At 39.1% G+C, this 21,345-nt stretch overlaps 1 protein-coding gene across 3 annotated transcripts; it reads right to left on the minus strand.

The window, feature by feature from the left end:
- Positions 1–487: 487 nt before the first annotated feature.
- On the minus strand, positions 488–19,336 carry LOC131240350 (protein ENHANCED DISEASE RESISTANCE 2-like). 3 transcript variants are annotated; one of them, XM_058238511.1, is made up of 22 exons: positions 18,912–19,336; positions 15,772–15,846; positions 15,126–15,179; positions 14,714–14,779; positions 14,536–14,597; positions 13,229–13,269; positions 11,848–11,946; positions 11,733–11,779; positions 11,561–11,661; positions 11,374–11,469; positions 10,750–10,814; positions 10,591–10,662; positions 10,328–10,474; positions 9,894–10,213; positions 8,506–8,569; positions 8,192–8,367; positions 4,983–5,084; positions 4,836–4,886; positions 3,537–3,680; positions 3,358–3,453; positions 1,300–1,401; positions 488–695 (listed from the first exon to the last, which is right to left on the minus strand). In XM_058238511.1, the coding sequence occupies exons 1-22, from the start codon at positions 19,062–19,064 to the stop codon at positions 603–605; spliced, it is 2,226 nt and encodes a 741-aa protein (XP_058094494.1). In that variant the 5' UTR covers positions 19,065–19,336; the 3' UTR covers positions 488–602. The 3 variants fall into 3 exon arrangements, with proteins under 3 accessions (XP_058094494.1, XP_058094495.1, XP_058094496.1); XM_058238512.1 differs by lacking the exon at positions 15,126–15,179; XM_058238513.1 differs by lacking the exons at positions 15,126–15,179; positions 15,772–15,846.
- Between the last annotated feature and the right edge of the window lie 2,009 nt (positions 19,337–21,345).

The following is a 21,345-nucleotide window of genomic DNA, read 5'->3' on the forward strand; positions in this document are numbered from 1 at the left end:
TTTCACTTATTTCAATCTTGTGCATGTATATGATGGAGTCCTTGACTGGGTGTGCTCTGTGTGGTGATTTTGCCTATGTATATTGTGAGTTGTATAATCCTCATTTGGGCGGACACCACTTTTAAATTGTACTTTGACTTTTAAACCCATATTTTTTTTATTTTTTTTGTTATCTATATCTCGCTTTGGATCCGCTAAGTGAATTATGTTACTCTGATTATTCGTGTGTGGAATGAATGTGAATCTAAACGAGGTTACATGTGCATTTCATTTGGTTCACACCGGGAAACCAAAACCGGATTCTCTGTACTTGGGTGCCGATTTTCGGCGCATGACATACATACATATATTAGTCACAGCTATATTATCATATTAAAGAAAGAATGAGCTCTAATTAGAGGGGGAGAGAAGATGATTACAAATAATATAATCACTTACGAAAAACCTCAATGGATCTTACATTGCCTCCAACTTCTGGCCCAAAATCAATTGACTACATACATATCGAGTTCCGTCACCATTGCTTCGTACGCAATGAAAGCATCTTGACTTCATGGTGCCCAGAAGAAAAAAAAAATTGCAACATGAGACTACCCAAGCAGTCACTGCTTCACCAGAAATGCTTCTGAGGCATCCAAGTGATTAAGGCGGCACGTTCCAAGTAGACATTCTGGGAGCTCCTCTTGGGTGTTAGCCTGCATCAGACACCAATTGTAAAAATAGGAAATTGTACATGTAAATGGGAGAGGTTAGAACACATTGGGCCTCTTTGGGTGCCACCACAAAATTGGTTTAAATAATTGTTTAGCCAATAGGCAATACTATAGTGGTCCATGCCTATTGGCTAAGTCACAAACGGCTAATTCTCTTGAATAGTGTGGTCTGCTTAAATATAGTCCAGTTGGCATTTGCGAAGGAGGTGGAGAAATGACACCTCCAAGATATGATCATTTCTAAAAAAACTGGAGAGCGGCCTATTTCCCCACAGCGACCATCATGGAAACAAATGTAAAATGAAATAGCTTTAGGGTGGCACCCGAAGGCGCCCTTGGTAGTCATCTTAAAATGGTAGCAATTGGCTGATGAAATAGTGGGCCATACAAAATTCACTGGCCTAGAATTTTTCATGGGTCATGCCTCTTAGCCAGTGGCAGTGGAAGACAATGTACTTCCAGATTACCAATATTTTTCCCTCTCAGGAATACGAGTATTTGGGTAATAACTTCAAGAAACAATCACATAGAAGATCAACACTCAAATAGAGAACATTTGATGGTGTCTAAAGGTTTAAAGTCTTACTTGAACCACAAATGCCAATTCTATCACAAGATTAGTCAGGTATCCAAGGACTAGACTGACGACACCTCTTGCCACTGTCGATGAGCCCACATCAATCCCAACCTGAAAATTTACACATTTTATGCCACTGTTATGCAGAAGGAATTTGTTGGAAAATGAAGTAGAAGAGATTATCAAGTTGCTAAAAAATCTTCAAAAAGCCAAGCCAGTACTGGGTGAGATGGACTCTATCGTGTGGATTAAAGAAAAATATGAAAAATCTTGGTCAAATCTTTTTATAAGTTTATTTCTGGGTCTTCTTTGGAAAGGGAAATCAGTTATACAGCTTATGTGTGGTATTATAAAGCTCCCCCTAAAGTAGCAGCTTTGGCATGGTTGGTTGGAAGGAACAATGTTCTAATGGCAGACAATCTTTGCAAAAGGAATATAGTGTTGCCAAATGTATGTTTGATGTGCATACAAGATGAGGAGTTGATGGACCATCTTTTTCTTAATTGCTCCCTTGCCAGCAAAATATGGGGAAAGTTTCTTCGAGGTTTTCGAATTTCCTGAGTTATGCTAGGATCTATTGAAAGCTCCCTCTGGGCGTGGCATTGGAAAGGAAGGGAAGCCAATATGGAAGATATCATTGTTGACCAGTATTTGGGCTGTATGGGAAGAGAGAAACAATAGGTGTTTTTGGAATAGGAGCAGTCCGGTATTGGAGGTTTTCAAGAGGGCAAAAGCGAATGTATTGGAATGGGAGATTGCTTTCAAGGCAATAGTATAGTTTCAACATTTTCCTTGTTGTTTATTTTTCCTTTTTTCCATTTTCTTTTTCCTCTTTGTATTTGTGCATGTTGGCATTGTAAGCAGAGAGGAGTTGAAAGCTTTTCTATATTTGAGACAACCCAAAGGGGTTGAATATATAGGTGGCCGGACGCGGGGATGGTCAGATCTGATAGGTGGTGCCGGTTTTGGATCAGTGAAGCTTCGATACCATGTAAGCAGAGAGGAGCTGAAAGCTTTTCTGTATTTGAGACAACCCAAAGGGGTTGAATATATAAAAATTACAGTCATCTATACAAGGAAAATAATAAAATCAGAATTCTCTACCTATGGAAACGAACTATACAAGGTATACTAGCTATATAAGGTATATGAGCCTGTCTAACAAGCAGATTAGGTGTCACAAAGTCAATGTGTACGACACACACCTATGGGTGTAAATGGGTCGGACAAATCTTATGGGTATTGGACCCAACCCGATTAAAAATGAGTCTAGATCTGAAATTGGGCCTATTGGTTCATGTTTGGGTCCGAAATACCATCCCAATTACCAAGTGGGTTGGTTCTAGAACCTCTTAAAGTTGACATGAGCCAACCCGCCTATACCCAACTTCTCTATGGGTTGGATTTGGACTACTAAAAAATAGACCTGACCTAAACTTCCATATAGAACCAACCCCTTCAAACCCCTCTAGTTAAGTTACTTATTGCAATTGACTAAAATGTAAAAACCTACCTGAAGAAAACATGTACTTTGGTGTGAAGCTGGAATTCTATATTGGGACTAGAAATTAGACACACCCAAGTTAAAACAGACCCAAACCCAACCAAATGATGGTCTTTTAGGGCCAACATCTATACCTCATAATTAAACAAGTCCCATGTCTGTGCCTAACAACGACACAAGTTTACGTGTACAGGTTAAATATGAAGGAAAGCTAAGTGCACTCAAGCAAGTACTCTTTTCCTTTACATTTGTGAGATAGAAGCTGCTCATCCACAGGGTCAATCTCTCTTAACTGTCCATTTCCTTTTTTACAAGTGTAGCCACCCTGATGATCATATCAGCCTTTTTTTATAGATGAGTCTTATTCACAGTAGGGCCTCCTTTGTGACTGGATTGGATCTTTCATGTGTGCCGCATTAGACAACTGCCCAATATGTGCACCTGCTAAAGTGCAAATAGTGTTCCTCTTAAATACATGAATGTGAAGAACACATCTACAGATGTCCACACCCACATCTGAACTCATTGAGGCTATGCCATTATAGCGAATCCTGTGTTTTTACCTCCAAGTAGTTCGTCCCGTGGATATAATTTAGTTCCAGAGCTTGACCCACCAAGCATGCTTTCTTTCCAACACTTTGCTTCACAATCCAAGATCCCTAAAGCACACCAAAGAACAAAATAAGGCCCACCTCAGGCTCTGAATCTAATCGAATTGCATCAATAGCTATTATAAACTCACCTGTGAAATGTATGGTATGAGCTTGAACCTTGAATTCCGAAAGGCATCATCTCCTTTTACGAAGTTATCTAACAAGGGGATGCTTTCGATGGGGGCATCCAACATATAATATAGTGCAAGATTATATGCAGTCACGCCCGGAACCTGCAATTACAAATTTTAACTGGATTAGTATGCATTTTATCAGAGACTTTGCATGTCCTCCTCTTATAAATAAATATTATTAGACTTGATAACATGTACAAAAGAAATAACTCAAACTTGGAAAGGGATGAAATTTTGGAGAAAAAGGTTCAGTAATTTATGAGCTTTGCTAAGCCCACATGAGTGGGCAATAATAAAACTCATGTACACACCACACGTGCTAGCATGGCACAATAGGTCCAAGATACAATCCATCCATCAGAATGGCACCACCATATTCATGCCCTAGCCCAAAAATCAGGTTGATCCACCAGTAAGGTAGGTCACAGTTTGGAAAACAAATGTAAAGCTGTGAAAAACTTGGCTGAAGTTTTCTAAGCTATCGACATATTTCCAATTTTGGGACCCACATGCTGATTGGACGAGATTTTATTTTGAATAAAACATATACAAGGTCGGACCAACCTAATGGATGGATTAGATCTCGCACATATGTGCCATGCAGATGTGTGGCATGTACACAAGCTTTATTGCACATGTGTGTGTACTTAGCAAAGCTCCTAATCTTTATTAAACCCGAGTTTTGGAAATATTAAAGAACACTTGCAACAAGATAAAAAATAGTGGCACAATTTCAAATTGCAACATCGTCCAAAGACCCTACTCTTTAGTCTTTGAGGAATGTGTACGTGACTCCCACAAAGAGGACTGAGAATACCATTTGCTGCAAGCATGCACGAGGGTTGGGAAATTCATCGCGTAGGCCGAACTTGAACATGACCATGATAAAAAATAAGGATGGCTTGCTTGTCCGGTGGGCTCAACTGTTACTTTGAATGTGGGAAGTTGGTCAATTTTTTTAATTGTACATTATGTGGTCCATCTGATGAGTGGACCACCTGACTTTTGGTCCAAGGCACATAGATGGTGTGGTACTCCTGAATAGCATGGATCTCTCTTAGGAGTGTATTACCTGCAATTGTTCCACAGAGAGGAATCTTAATCCTCTTTAAGCCGAGTCCCAGTTGCTGGTATCCTAGTCTTTAACACCATGGTCTGGTCTTAAGTTCAAAATCTTCTTTGCTTCCCTTAATCCCAGGAGGGAGAGAGAGAGAGAGAGAGAGAGAGAGAGAGAGAGAGAGAGGTCACACTCACCTGGATGTTAACAACAAAGAAAAACTCATTGCCACCCTGTGCTGCATATTTCTGCACAACCAAAGAACTCATCAGTTTCTATCAGAGGAGATGTGTAGCCAAAAGTGTATTGTTTAAGTGTAAAGCAATGGATATTGATAAATAAACCTGAACAATGCTCCCAGGACGGCCACCAAGATTATCTTCTCTCTTATCAGATCTTAGCCAATCCGCAGCAACCATTTGCATCAAGGTACCGTTTGCCTTGACCTGGTGAACTGATAATCAGTCTAAAGTAGCCACAATCACAATATCAATGATTACTTACGAGGATGTTATTGTTATTAAAAAGAAAAAGATTTATAAATTTAAAAACAAAAGAAAAAAAAAAGAAGACAGGGGGCATGCTCTGGTGGTATAGTGGTACTAGGCAGAACTGGGGCCCACATGATGCATGCATCACATCAACCCGTCCATTAGATGTGTCCCCTCAGGTTATCCCCAGGGCCTGAAAATCAGCACGATCCAAAAATCTGGTGGGCCACATCACCTGGAATTAGGTGAGAGGGAACGCCCACCCTTGATGTTTTTGGGGACCACCTGAGTTGCAGAACAGCCTGATTTTTACCCCGACCCTTTATACATGGCAGATGAAGGGTCTTGACGGCTTGGATACACAACCTTGTGGGCCTCCATGGAGATCACGAGTGGGCGTCCCTCTCAACTTGTCCCCTGTTCTATGGCCCACCCGAGTTTCCATTTGGACTAATTTTGGGCATTGTGGCTAACATTAAGTTGACCCATCTGATGGATGAGTTGGATGTCTTGAATACATAACATGGGCCCCAGTTATGTCCTGTACCACCATAAGCTTATGGTGGTACCAGTACCATTAGAGTGCGCCCTACAAAAATAGATGTACATTCAGGGTTGGGACTGTTGTTCGTGAAGTCATAGTAATTGCTTTGGGGCATTTTAGCTGTGAAGACGTGACATATCAAAGTTTTGGTTTCCTTAATCATATAGGTTAGTTGCCATGAAAGAATTCTTATATGAGAAGCAAAAGCTCTATCTGCTTCTATCCATGCAATTTAAATATACATATAATGAATATTAGAGGTTTTTCTCAAGTGCCCATGACATAAATACAAATGAAAATGAACCTTTCATTAAGCCATCTAGTGGTTTACATGCAAAACTAGGAAGACAGGCCTTTATATAGCAGTTTGGTATCTATGCCCCATTCATTGATTCTTGAAAATTGAGGTAGTTGTAGCTGAGATTGCAAAAAGACTTAGATGCAGCTGCTTGAATGAATTCAGCCTAAAAGATGCTCAAACCTGATGTATTTTGAACATTGTCCTTGAAGAATGAGTCCAAGGAATTAAGAGATAGAAGGATATGAAGAAACCAAAATATAGCTGAGTGTGGATGTTGCATTGATGTAAAGACGTAAAGAAATTATAAGATAAGGGAGAAACAAATACTGCAAACACTAAATTGTCACATTCTCCAAAGTAAATGCAAATGTGAACAAACCCCAGTAGCCCCACTAAATACATTTACAAACACACATACGGGAATATTTGTGTGCACATGTGCAACACAAATGTGCACGTGTGTGTTTAATACAGAGATACCAGAAGTAAATATTCCAATACAGTAGACTGTATGGAGCCCACCAATTTTAGGCATAGACCCAAATAGCAGCATGATCCAAAACTAGGGTGGACCATACAAAGGGAACAATGGGGAGTAGTTTAGAAGGGGTGTCCAAAAAAGAAAAGAAAAAATCAATTTTTTGAGGGGCCCATTGTATTGTCATCTCCCATCCAGTCAACTCATCTAATGAGCCCTGCCAGAGTGGAGGGACACCCAAATATCATGCCATTCCACAATTATAGTGGACCACACCATGTGATTTTAGAGGCTTCACTTTTGTTGTTTCCCATGGTGCGGCCACCTGAGTTTTGGATCAGCCTGTTTTTTGGGGTTGTGCAGTGAACTGAGAGAGAGAGAGATGCTCAAAGTTGCATCAGGACACTTGGATAGTCCAATTGACACACACACACTTCATTGTTTACTGCATGAAAATCACAATAATCAGATGATTTGATCCATCTATGAGTTGGAATTTTCTTTTATATCCAATCCATTCTCCAAGCCATAGATGGGATGGTTAGTATTTTCTAACAAATTCCACTCTTTAGAACCATCAGCAATCGATGATGGACCCAACCTATAGATGGATCAAATTACTTGTTAGGCACATTTTCACAAGTAATCTTGACCATCAATTTTATAGCCTATTGATCAGATGGTTAGAATCTTCCTATCATGTGATTTTTACATGACACCTGTGACACGTGTGCTGGACCTAATGGACAGCCTACACTGATCAATTGGACTGCAAGTGTTGAAATGCAACTAGAAGCAATACAACTTACATTACTCTGAGAACAATGGATCATTTCTCATACATATATCTTCAGACACCATCTTCCTTGGTTGATTATGTGGAACTATCTAACATGCAAGCCAAAGCTTGGTACTTTCTCATGGAATTTTGACACTGGTTTGGAAAAATACCAATGCCAATATGGATTATAACCCAATCACAATGTGCATGTGTACATCCTTGTTGTCCACACAAACAGGCCTCAGTCTATTGATATGATCATGCCAACAATGACATACTGTGACTCCTAAATAGGAAGTCTCACATGTTTAATGTGAGAATCAACTTGTGGATGTCCTTGCTAACCTCAGAGTTGGTTCTCTTCGATTCACATATAGAATTCTTCCTAATGATGTGTCAACTCATTGGATTGGAATCCTTCCAAAGGTAGTCTTTTCTTGATAAGCATTAAGTGGGCCAGTCATGTAGTTGCTTCTGTATTGAATGGGAACGATGCATCTTGTGCCCTACTGGTGGCTCCAATGCTATCTGGATTATATAAACCCCTTGGAGTACCACTGTTGGATATGACATGGTATGCATTTTGGATCCAAGTCCAACATGGCTCAACCATACCCAAATATTATTAAAATAATTAAATATTGCAAAATGCTTCAGTTTTTTGAAGATATTTTAGTTAGTAGAAATTAAATATTAAAAGCATTAAGCATATACATACATACATACATGTATATACCATGTCCTCATACCATGACATGTGGGGGTCAAGTTCAACACCTAGACACATATCCATATGAGTAACATAAGATGGCCAATGCACATCCATGCATAACATCTAGCTTTATTTCCAATTCCTTTTGCCATTCAACACAAAAGAAGAGACTTTCAGCCACTTGAAAAATTAAGCTTCTGTTAGGCAGTGAAAAAGAAGAAGACAATTGCTAGCACAAAAGGCTACCTTTTGATTGTCTCTTAGATAATTTTTGCCTCGGATGAGAAATGTGGACGGATCCGCTGTCATCCAAGAGCAAGCAGAAGTACAACTTGGGTCCTTTGAAAGAGTGGTTCCATAGCTGCATGACATGCTATCTTCCACTTCTGCCTCTTGCAAATCCATTTGACCCCTCTTCTGGGCTACAAAGTTGTAGCGTCTCAAGTAATTAATGATAAATCATATCATACAAGAAATCCACAACTACGAGAACAAACAAAATGTGTGGAGTCTTAATATCTATGATTCTTCTTACTATAAAACAGCTTAATTGAAGGTACCTGCTAGGTCGTGCAATTTTTTCACAATATCTGAAGCTGTTGGTAGCTTGGGATAGCATGGATCCTGCACCAAGAATCAGACGAGAAGAGAGAACTCAAAGTAATCCCATTAAGCAAAGGATATTTTCTTCACTTAATAACTAAATTTACCCAGACTATTTATTTATTTATTTTTATTTTTTTTTTGGGGGTGGGCGGTGGAACGTGTATTGAATGCAAGCTAGAGGACATCCGAATTTGTATAGAAAATAATCACATAAAGCATTTGAAAACCACGTAATTATGTAAGAAGAAAGAAAGAAAATGTTTTAAGAAGCAATAAGAATGAAGTGGTAGAAGTGGTAGCATATTGAGGAGAATACATGTCTAATGGCCAACGTGGTATAGAGGGCAGTCAATGGTTGGGGCTTGGGCCAGGGCAACAAACTTAGGCCTAGCCTGACCAGTTCTAAATCCAGGTCCAACCCAACACAGGACTGGCATGTTGACAACCCTTATAGTGTACAAATGCTTTATGCCAAATCCAACATATTTGGTAATGAGAACAGCCGGCCATGACCATTACAACCCATATCGCAATTGTCGAAAATCTTTTGAAAGGAAAAACATATCAACCCCGTATCAGCCCGTTACAAGGAGAGGGAGAGAGAGAAGGGGGGGCATTACAGCCATTATGGCCTGTATCATAATTTATAGCCACCATTACCGTTATTGAATACCCAGGTTACAGGCCATTTTTTTGAGGTGAAGCATTACAACCCTGTATCGTGTAATGGCTCCCACCGTTACTATTACCTAACAACCGTTATTGCTGTTACTTAACCATTTTTTAATACCTCGGCCATATCTTGATATTTTTCAACACATAAAACATTCAAAGCTAGGAACCACCATCTCAATGACTGAAACCCATGTCCAAAACTGATCAATCAACTCTAGTCTCTTAGTTTGGCTAGGTTCTGAGCAGAGCGAGAAAAAACTCCATTTTTTAAAAAGAAAAAAGAAAAGAAGTTGGCTAGGTTGGCCTACTCAGCCAACTGCTAGCAGAATGACATGAGGAAGCTTTAAACAACTAAAATTATTATCAGAAATTAAGAGTGTGTGATGATGCACTATTGAATGGAATTGAATCTATTAGGATAATAAAGTGGGAATGGCCAAATCCCAACAACTTCCGTCTCCGCATTTGTATTGAGGATCTGAGATTCAAATTACAATTGTGTTACTTTCAAGTTGGGCTTGAAAGAGCTGTAACATCATTAATTTGCCATTTCCTCTTCATTAAACTAAGTGTATACAATTCAGTTCACTTCCGCATCCAAATGAACCCTAAAAGCTCACTCCTCTGAAAGACACCAGCAAAGCAACAAGCTTTGACTGCCAATTACCTGAGATTGCATTTCTTGTCCTGTATCAGAAGACCATGAATCATCTGATTGGTCGTTCTCTGATGCAACATCGAAGAATTCATCAGCCGCGTCGCTAAGTTGAAGAAATGGTCCACTCAGCCTTGCCACCTTCGTGGGTGATTTTTGCACCTCCTCTTCTGTTAAAACCTCACTCTTTGGGCTCTCTGCCATCGGTTGAACTTCGACCTTGATTTGCTCTTTTTCGCTCTGTGGCAACTCAATCTCTTTAGTCAATTCACCTGATGAGAAATTGGAGCATGGGTAGTTTCCTAGTTTGGCCTTGAAGAATTCTCTCAGCGCTGCAAAAGTAGAACAGAAATGTGTGTCCATTTCATGCTCAGAAAAGTTGGACTGAAGAAAGATGTACAAATGATTAAAGAAAGAAAGAATGGGACTTTGTCAAAGGACCATACCTGCAATTCTTCCTAGCATTCGAATGGTTGTAGATTTCGCGGATGAACTCAATACATAAGACTTCCAAAATTTCCAGTCGATTGCAAGCATGTGCTTGACAACTGATTGTTTCCCTTGGCTCACTGGTGATATTACATAACCTCCACCTGCATGAGAATACAAACGTTTTGATTTTGAATTATTATTATTTTGTAGCCATACCATATGCATCATGGACTTGAAAACAAAAACATGTTATTCTGAAATTCAAAGCATACATTACTTTTAAGGCATGCTCGGATATAGCCAGTCCGAGGTCGACATTTCTTGTGGTATACAGAATGGTAAAGAATTACTGTAGCAAATCAAAAGCAAAGGGGTCAGTTTTTAGCAGGGGTTCCAAAGCCAGGCAGTATTCCTGAATTTCCTTCATGGGTATTACCGTATGTTCCATCATCTTCCCTCCTCCAATACCGTCGCAGAAGTAAATCTCTTCGGGCCATTCCCCTGCATGGTGATCATGAGGTAATCAATAATAATAATAAAAAGTATTGTATATAAATTCCGTTGCATCATTTGTTGAGCATAAATTATGCGATCCTCATCTCGCAGATATTTATAGTATCCCTGAATCCTATGTTTGTACAAACGATGCCCATGGTTGAGTGATCCAGACCATTGATCTGATGGATGAAACGGTGGATGGCATGCTCCAACAGTTTCCTCAATGGGGTTGAGACTATCCAAAACTTTCAATTGGTAGCCTGAAAAATAGATGATTAAGAAAAGAAATACAGCAGTGGTCCACTTGCAGCTGAAAAAAGATAGGAGATTGGACATTTTGAATCTTTCAGTCCAGGAAAATTTTGGGGCATTGTCCTTCCATGGTGGGGCCTATGAGATCAACGGTCTGGATGATGGCAACATGTGCCCCACATGTAGAAATTCAAAATCCTGGCATACAATGCATATCTTTGGGTTGAGGATTATACAATTCCTATCTTAATAAACCATTTAGAGAATTGTATGAAAAAAAAAAAACTTTTAAGAGGGTTCAGAATCTGACCAAGGCATCCAATCGCTGTTCAACTGCTTATGAATGATATCAGTATGACCATCGAGATGTTCGACCAGACTACCGCGAGAAAAGCAGAAGTCCCATCTGTCAGAAAATTTGTGGGGTTTAATGAAATCAGTTCCTGTGACATGATCAAAGCTTTGAATTGGCAAGATGGACGACCCATTAATCTTACTCTGATCTTGAAGGGCCAAGAGACATAATGGTCTGGAAGATGGCCTCTGAAGTTGCATCAACCACACCTACTGCCATTATAGCTGGATGGTCATCCCAATCCTAAGGATAGGATCATGGTTTAGCAACATATCAGTGATTTTATACATCATGGAATCATAGTAGATAAATACCTTTCCGTGGAAATCTCCATCCTTTGCCTCTTTAAATAGCCGTAAACCTGCATTAATTTCCAAGGATCAGGTATGGATGCTTTCCTAATCAGGAGAGCAAAGACAACAAAATTACCATTTTGACAGCCGAATATTGCCCAAGGAGAAGGTGCAAGAACGTCAGCAGTAATTGGATTGGCATGCCCAGATGAGCAAACAGTCCAGTCCACTAAATCTGTCATGAAAGATAAAAACATTTCAGTAAAAAATCTAGTGAATAAAATGTTCCTAATAACCAGGGAGAATGTCTAGAAAAATAGAAAGGGTTTTCCTTTCAATGATTAAGAAGAAAAACATTCATTGTAGAAATAATTGTCACAAGTCCAATAAGGCTAAAAGCACAAGACCATCACTTAATGGATCAAGATTACTATGCCCATGTGATTACAACATAATGCTGAACCGCACGCACTTGAATCATTGCAAGCTAGCACTTCATGAAAATGTAGAACATGACATAATCAAAGAAATTAGAAAAAATTCTGCAACAAAAGAAGAAGAGAAACTCGGTCACAAACATTCATGGTAAAGAAGTCATTTTTTTCAGATGAAAAGCACAAATCAAATTATAGTTCTGTACTTCTCTGCAGAGAATTCAGAAACGGACCACATACATGGATGGGGGTAAAAGTCATTTTATCAGCTGAGAAGCACAAACCAATTTATAGCTATGTAACAGTGATACTACGTATAAGAAAAAGGGCCAAGCAAGAAAAGTGCCTCACAGACAGCCACACGGCTATTAGGAAGATAAACTTCATTTATTTTTTAAACTTTGCTAGCATCATCTATATATTAGGTTTTTTGTGCATCATTTGATATTGCCTTGTGATAATTTATTGGGTCTCTTTTAGGTTTCATGTCTGACGCTTCATGCCTGTTTTTGACACAGAAACACATGTACAAATCTAAGATAGCATTTTGGGAGCACCCCAAATCAAGTTACGTTGAATTTTTCACTGGGGTGTGCTTTAAACTAAGCAACTGTCCCAGGCAATGTAGAAAATGAAATGCAAATGGGTGGGTTGTTGCTTTTCCACCCCCAGATAGCATGGTATTAAAAAAAGGTAATGTAATGGCTGTGATGGCCGTTATGTAATGGTAATGGTGAGATGTGTCACACAATACAGGGCTGTAACTGCCATTTTTAAAATGGTCCATAACGAGCCTGTAATGGCCATAACAGGCTGATGCAGAGCCGATTCAGTTTCTTCCTTCAAATTATTTTTTTACTGTTACAGGGCCATAACGACCATTATAGCTGTATCATATGGGCCATAAGGTTGGCACAGCCGCCGTTACTGTTATTGAACACCTTTCCAGATAGTATTTCACTTGTTTCATGTACTACCTGAAAGGAACAAAATATGGTTTTGGCGGAAAAGCATCTCGCCAGCCACAGTTTCAAAACATACTGTAATACATAGAAATAGATATACAATTTACAACAACCTCACCTAGGGAGTTCAAACGACTCGATCGTTTGCCACGGCTCAACCTATCATAAAGCGGATCTTATCAGTAAAGATGGCGATAACAACTGTAATGGTGAAGCAGACCATTCTATTTTATTAGATATCAAAAGGTCACAAAGAATAAACAAATATAAAGGAGAACTCATTTACATTTTACAGATAAAAGACGAAACCCTCATAATCATCATCCTAACCATTGTGTTACAAAATAATACATCCACAGATATTACCCATCATGTGGGAGCTGTATGATCAATAGATGAGTATATTCCCATTAAATAGAGATGCCAACTTAGATTAAAGAAAGGTTAAAAAACAACAATAATAATAAAATAAAAAACGTTGCTAGTTAGATAGGGAATATATACAAATCCATATATCAACTTCATCCAAATAAAATCCCAAATTCACAATCAGTACCAATTTCCAGCACAAGGTTAGGGGAGTGGAAGTAATTTGAACCCCAAGTTGAAATTAAGGGTGGCAATGGGCTGGGTAGCCCGCCTAACCCAACTTTGGTTTGGGCTTGGACCTACTAGCTTGGCCTGTGGACCAAGCTTGAGCCTTGCAAACGGGTCAATTTTCAGGTCAGTATTGGGCCCAAGTCATTTAGCCTGACTACCCCTGCTCAACCCGACTTTATACATACATGTTATATCCCATGAATATATCATTCCAATCCTCAGACAATCCTCCATCTTAAATGTAGACCATTGGTTTCATTCCTCTAAAATGTCTATTCTTTGTCCATGTATGGCCCACTTGATCAATGGATAGATTAGGAACATTCAAGTGGGAAGTAGCGATTTCACCAATTTTTGGGCACTTGGGCCTGGGCCTGTTGTGCAAGGCCCATGCTGCACTTGGGCTGGGTTCTAGCTTCGGGTCAGGCTTGGGCCTAACCTAGCCCGGCACAAACCCAGCGCATTGCCACCTCTAAGTGAAATGAGCCGATATTTAGTCAATTACTTGCAGGCAGATAAAATGTTAGTAGACCTTTGGGTGCTAGCTTTTATTGTCAGTTTCCTAGATTCTCTGTCTGCAACAGCCTTGGGAAGAATTGATAGATATTATCTAACAAGTGTCCAAATATGGCATGCAAATACCAGTGGGCGAATGTAAAAATTCGAACAAGGTCAAATCTGATGAGATGAAAGATGATTTGGAGGCCAGCACCATACCCTGTTCAACACTTTCAATTTGATGCTACGCACCAAAAGATGAATCAAGACTCGATACATTTCTCTTCTTGAAAATGGAAATACATGGGACATGTATGGGCATTTTACCTCAAAGAGTGCCATTTCCTTTTGGAACAAGCCAAAATATTGTCTTGTTGATCTGCACATTCCTGCAAAAGAGAGCACATTACTTGAAAATATGGGACTTTTCTCTTCAACAAAACAAGCAGATTAAAGAAATGCAAATAATAAATGTGGTAGGGTGCAAAAAATTGCAATTGTAAACCTTTAATGCAGCTTCGTTGAAGGAGCGGATCCATTTTGCTGCTTCTTCTGAACTTGTGGCTCCCAACTGTAAAGTTGAAATCCCATTACTTAAAGAACTCATCCTCTCCCCCCCCCCCCAGGAAAAAAAAAAGGAAAAGAACTGGCAATTAAGGCAGCTTTTGAATGCTCAATTTGAATTGATTTCAATAAAGTGGGGCTAGGCCCACTCCACACATAATGAGGGACTAGTCTCCAAATTGAAATTATGATCGCCTCAGGTCCAACTTGAAACACATGGATCATGAGGGCTTGTCATTCTGACGTAAAACAGCATCACCGCCACATTGGTCATTTCTTGTATACTGTCAGTTGATGAGCATCCAAACACACCTCAATACATATCTGTTTCTTTAAGAAGAAATTTACCACACCTTAATCCGATCATTGTGATTAGAAGCATTATAGAGTGTAAATATGAAGAATTCCTGCAAGTTTCCCAGAGATACTTATAGCTAGTTACCATAGATAAGGCACAATGCAAATTACATGAAAAAAAAAAGAGAAAAAGACATTAGCGAACTGAGAGAAAAATAGACCCAACATTGCCTTTAGGTCTGTTTGGGATCAAGGAAATGAAAATGTGAACTTGATAAATCCATGAACTTGTCAAATTCATGGATTTGCATTGGATTTGGATCTGAAAATTTCCAAAGTCTTTGGGAATCAACTACAAATCCATGGATTTAGGGAGCATTTATTTCAGTGATAGAGCATTTATTGTAAAGGAACTGCTTTCTTTTTTCTTTTTTCTTTTTTTTTTTTTTTTTTTGGCTTTTATAAGAGTTTTTCATTTTGAGGATTTGCCAAGTCTTTAGTTTTTTTGGGGATTTGGATTTGCCCCAAATCCATGGATTTCTAGAGGTGTGGATTGGGGAAATCCACGAATTTGGAAAGTCCCCAACGAAAAACAAACAAGGGAGATTTGAAATCCTTGGATTTCACAAGTTCCTGCCCCAAATTCTTCACCCCAAACAGTCCTTTAGGAAAATAAAATAAAATCCGGGACACTGGTCATACCTTCCTATGAATGGTCTCTCTTCCATCGTCAGTAACACGCATAAATGAATCAATTTCCACACTTCTTATAGGATCCTAATAAAATAGCCCCAAAAAAAAAAAAAAAAAAACGTCACATTTTGAAACCTAGTGCCTAAGGACATATCTAATTATACATTTTTGGCATATGGAAAGCCAATCAAATATGCTTTGCATTTTGTAGATTGTGAATTTTCATAGTAGTCATCCTTGGGCTGCCAAATGTGTGCTTGCAAGGAATATCCAAGTGTAGTAGAATTTTTAACGACGATGAAATTATTGAAGTGCACTTTCTGCACGTGTATAGTCCCTCCTTGTTAACCACTTATTTCAAATTCCAAGTAACCAACACATAACCACCAATGTAACTGATTAGAAATCATCATCATCATCATCATCATCTAAGCCTTATCCCAATTAATATGTAACCAGTTAGAAATAATGGTGTGTAAATCAAAAGGAGACACATCTAAGTGGTGTCCTCCATACGTTCGTGTATATTGATCTTTAGTACGAAAATATGAAGTGATATGTATTCCTTGTGTTAAGAAGAATAAGAGAATTTGAGAGAAAGAGAGCATATGGGACCAGGAAGTCCAACCTTCTCTAATTTATAATAATAGAAGAAAAGGTAAAATTACAAATATACCCTTATATGAAAGAAAAACTAAAAGAAGGCTAAACAGCAAATAAGAAAAGCATGGAACAGAGTTAAAATGCTGAAAATTAAGGACAAAGGCCCACAACACAAAAATTAAGGACAAAGACCCATAACAAATAAGACCCACATATATATACCTATGGGCCCAACCATCGGCCCACACGCGCATACACCCACACTCTCCTTCAAGCTGAGGCATATATATCAATCATGGCCAACTCGTGCGGACACCCAACCGAAAATGAGAACGAACTACTCTTTAGAATTCGGTCAAGCTATAAAACCGTCTCTAGGTGCCTCGAGAATCACTGAACAACTGTACAAGTCAAGCAAGAAGCATTTCGACACGTCCAGAGAACAATTAACGGACCAGATTGGCGGGCCCACAACTCGATAAAATCATATATTGGCCGATCGTCTAGGTTAGGGAGAAACCTCAGTCACACACGAGTTTGATAAAACCGCATGTCATTGACCCCAGCAACATTGAAAATACTAGCAAGTCAAGTCAAAAGGGTCCCTGGCAACTCCCGAAGACAACCACTGGACTCGATCAGCCAATGCCAAATTTAGTAAAGATCAGATCGCGGCCACTCATTCGGACTTCAGAACCTCAAAAACTCTTTGTACGTAGCAACTGATGTGTGGAAAAGACAAAATGAATGCTCCTCATCCAAGGACCGCTCTCCTTGCTACTCAGTCTCCCTTAGATAGAGCGGTGTTGGGGTATGAAGGATCACATTTCCAAGTTATGTCAAGATCGAGAGTGGTACAGTAGTTCTTGTACGTGGAGTGGCACTGAGGTTACATAAGGCAAACTTCAAGTCAAATGATGATAGGCCAAAAGTCTTCAATCAAGGTGATTTATGATTCATTGGAAATGTGGTCAAATGATCTAACCAACAAGCCTAAGTTTGCTCTAATCCAGGTTATGATGAGGAAGATCTGGCATGTTTATTAAAACTACAAACTAGCACATTTTACGGTGTCTGTCAAAATTTAGACGAATACATTAATCCCATCCCAATGACAACCAAAGCACATAAATCAGATGAAAACCGTGGTAGAGACAATGTTGTGTCAATGAGGAGTTAATAGACTCACACCTCCTTTATGGCAGAAGTGGAAGCCAATGCCTTACATGTGAAGAACATGAAGATGAAAGAAGAGGTGGCCTGATCTACAGAGCCATCTGGTGCAAGCGTTGTCAATTCGTCGAGTGGGCATTCACCATAACTTCCAACAAAGCAAAAGGTGAAGCATTACAAGGGATGTCATGGCAATGGAAGTTTGCAGAGATCCGAACTCAAGGGGTTCTTCCCAACCGAAAGGGATTATGCAGCCCAATTGGGCCATGATCAAACTAGATGTTGTTTACCAATGGGCCCCACATGTGATAGGATGCACGTAGACCCAGACACATGTCCAGAATGGGACCCACTTGTCACATGTCTAATTGACATCTGTTGATAGAGGAACTGGAAATTACTAATAATGCACTTCTACGGAATCATTGTAAAAACAACCAATGTGTAAGAGGATGTGGCTCAGTTGCAATTGTACGAGAAATGAATTGGCAAATTCAACTCAAGGTGATCATTCTATTTCACAATTCTCTTTGATAATTAAGAATCTTTGCTCAGAAATTCTCTCCTAGATTCAGAACCATTTCAGAGGCATGAATGAAGCGACACATAGTTTGTGTACAAAGAGGGAGTATATTGCCTCGCACTACTTCAAATCAAGGGAGGGCTACGCAACTATCGTTGGTGATATTTGAAAGTTTTCTTACTTTGCAAGAATAGCATGATAGTATGTTGCTTATGGGAAAAAAAGAAGAACAAATGGTCCTCTGTAACACTGGGTGTTGATGCCTCCAAAATTCAGATGATTGATGGATAAAAATCCATTGATTCCTCTCATTCTAGCATATAACGAAAGGATTTAAGAACATTTTCCACCACATGGGTTATTCCAAAACCAAAATCATAGAACATCTGTTGAAGAAAGGATAAGGGAAAATCCAAAATACCCTTCTCCACGACATGAATAATTCGTATAGACAGGAATTCAAACTGAAAGCTCAGAAATACATTGTGTCCTATCATTCTACCATGTAACAAAGAAGAAAAAACATAAAAAAAAAAATAAAAAAATAAAAATCAGTGTCATGGGTCATTCATATCAGACAAAATACAAACATACATAAAAAATCCATCGGTCTATATTATTCTAAAAAGAACAAAAATCCAGAAGACCTCTTTTCATGACATGGGCTATTCACATCCACCAACATCCAAGAAAAATACCTTGAGAACTCACAATATTTCAATCATTCCAAAAGATCACATTCCCTCAAATAGGCTATCTTCACATGGAGACCCAAATTCGATCCAACGGCCTGAAATTCAACATTTCTTCCTACCATCCAACATGGAAAATCGAACAGAATCCAAATTACCTCTTTCTTCGATACAGTCGCCATCTTGTAGCAATCGAGTCGGTTGTCGTCAAGAATGAAATATCGTTTCCGCGAGTTCTGCAATCCCAACCGGTTGGACCGAATGAGATACAACCAACCTTCCATTTTCCCCTCCTTTTGAGAAACACCCATTTGAGATTTCTTCTTCTTTGTATCAATGGTAGCTCAAGCCCATGGAAATTTGAATACTCTGCTTAAGCTTTCTATTCCTTATCTTTTTTTCAGCAGAAGAAGAAAGTAATTGGAATTGAATGGGAGGGAAGAGATGATATGATCCTCTGACCCCAGCAAAGGGAATCAGAGAATCCCACAAGCTTCCCTTAGAAGAATCCCAGGAACTCTGTCCCCCTCTCTCTTTTTCTCTCTGTCTCTTTTTTGGGATGGAATTCCAGGAACTCCTCTGTTTCTCTCTTTTTAAATCTCTCCCTCTCCCTTCTAAGACAATGATTGTGAGGAAAGTAATTTTTGTGTAGAATGACCAAACTGACCCTAATTTTGGAATTATTGGAAAATACGCTTAACTTATTTTCCCGAAAATACCCCTAACGTATGTTTTCATTAGGACTGCGTTTGCCTGACTACACGTACTCATAACGTGGTCGTGCCTACATATAAACTGAGCACCATCTGGGGGATTTTTTATCAGATCCACTCCGTCCATCGTGTGTGCCGAAACTTTCTCACCATGGATCTTTAAAAAAATTTTAATAAAAGCTTAGATAGGTCACACCACAGGGAAGAGTGAAAAATCATTCATAGAAACTTTAAATTGATGTTCTATGGCCAACTTGGGTCTTTACAGGTCCTGATTTTTTCTAAATCCATTCATCTTAGTGTTTCGTGTCAGATGAGTGGATTGGATGGCATATTCACACTGTTATTAACGGCACACACAGCTTGGACTATTTCAACGGTGGGACTTGTCATCTAAATTGCACGCCCCTTAGCCCACTAGAGTTTTAAATCCTGCTAATTTAATGGCCCCGACCCGAAGACAGGCTGTTGCACTTGATGGACGGAGTGGATCTTGTCCACATAAAGTCCTCCATCCACATCAGCAAATAGTCAAATCCCTCATGACCACGAGTAGTCACGTTTTCACAGGATTAACGAATAAAATCAAGAGGCTTATACGTGTACCACCCTCCTATTTTGTTATATTTCGTTAAAAAAAAATAAAAATCCTCCTATATATATGTATATATATATATATATATATATATATATATATATATATATATATATATATATATAGGCATGCTCACCTTTGCACCCACGTACGGGCACACTTTTGCACACGTGTCATGAGAATTTAATCCACACACACATATAGGCATGCTCACCTTTGCACCCACGTATGGGCACACTTTTGCACACGTGTTATGAGAATTTAATCCGGACGGTTCATGTGATGTGGAATCCCATGCAACCCGCGGGGCCAATTTTTATCCTAAGATAAAATTCCAGTGATGCATAGAAAAGAGAAATGCAAATCAAAGGATTAAACAGTTTTCTTTTTTCATAGCCAATTAAAGTTTTGGATCAAAGTAAAAGTTGGGCACCACGGTTCATAGGGTTCTCCATCACATGAGTTCAGATTTCGGGCTCACATCATGTATGATGGGCACACCAAAAAGTTTGCATGACTTCTATCCAAACTGGTGCGCAAGTGAATATTCAGCTATATATATACATTACCAAGTTATTATTAAAGAAAATAATTGACCATTAAATTACACCATTAACATCATGAAGTGACACTTTTGTTCTTAACCATATAGAGATAAGTTTATTTTTAGCCAGATCGAAACCACTTTATTTGACACTGATGGTCCAAAGGTGGGCCATTTATAAATTTTGATCTAAACTGTCCAAAAGATATATCAAAATTGAAAAAATGCTATGAATAACCTTTTTGTATTTGTTGGGTGGATGGTAACTTGGGTTCCTTTCCATTGGACTTTAGTGTCCCAATGGAACTTTTAAGTGCAACAATTAGGAAGTTGAGATCACTATTTGGGACCGTTTTGCTGTTCCTGCCTTCGGAAATGTTTTGGATTTTCTAAGGAAGTTGAATCCATTGCTATCATGCTCCGTCCAAACGGGCACGTATTCCCAACTGCAAGATCGGATGGCTTGTAGAACTCTTACATGGGTTAAATTAGAAAATTGAATTGTCAATCAGGGCCCATCCACTCAAAGTCACACGTGTGGGAGATTTGAGCTTTCCATTATGTGGGCTGCAACATTTAAATCTGCCATAAAAATCAAGCCAATTTACAACCCCAAGAACGTCCTCAACATTTGTTTGGCCATAAAAATCACCCCATGAACCCCAAAAATCAAGCCAAACAGAACCCAAGAAGTTATTTGTAGGACATAAAGATCAAGCCATTTTAACGGTGGATGTTCA

Source organism: Magnolia sinica, chromosome 3 (genome assembly GCF_029962835.1).
Source record: "Magnolia sinica isolate HGM2019 chromosome 3, MsV1, whole genome shotgun sequence".
NCBI classification, from domain to species: domain Eukaryota; kingdom Viridiplantae; phylum Streptophyta; class Magnoliopsida; order Magnoliales; family Magnoliaceae; genus Magnolia; species Magnolia sinica.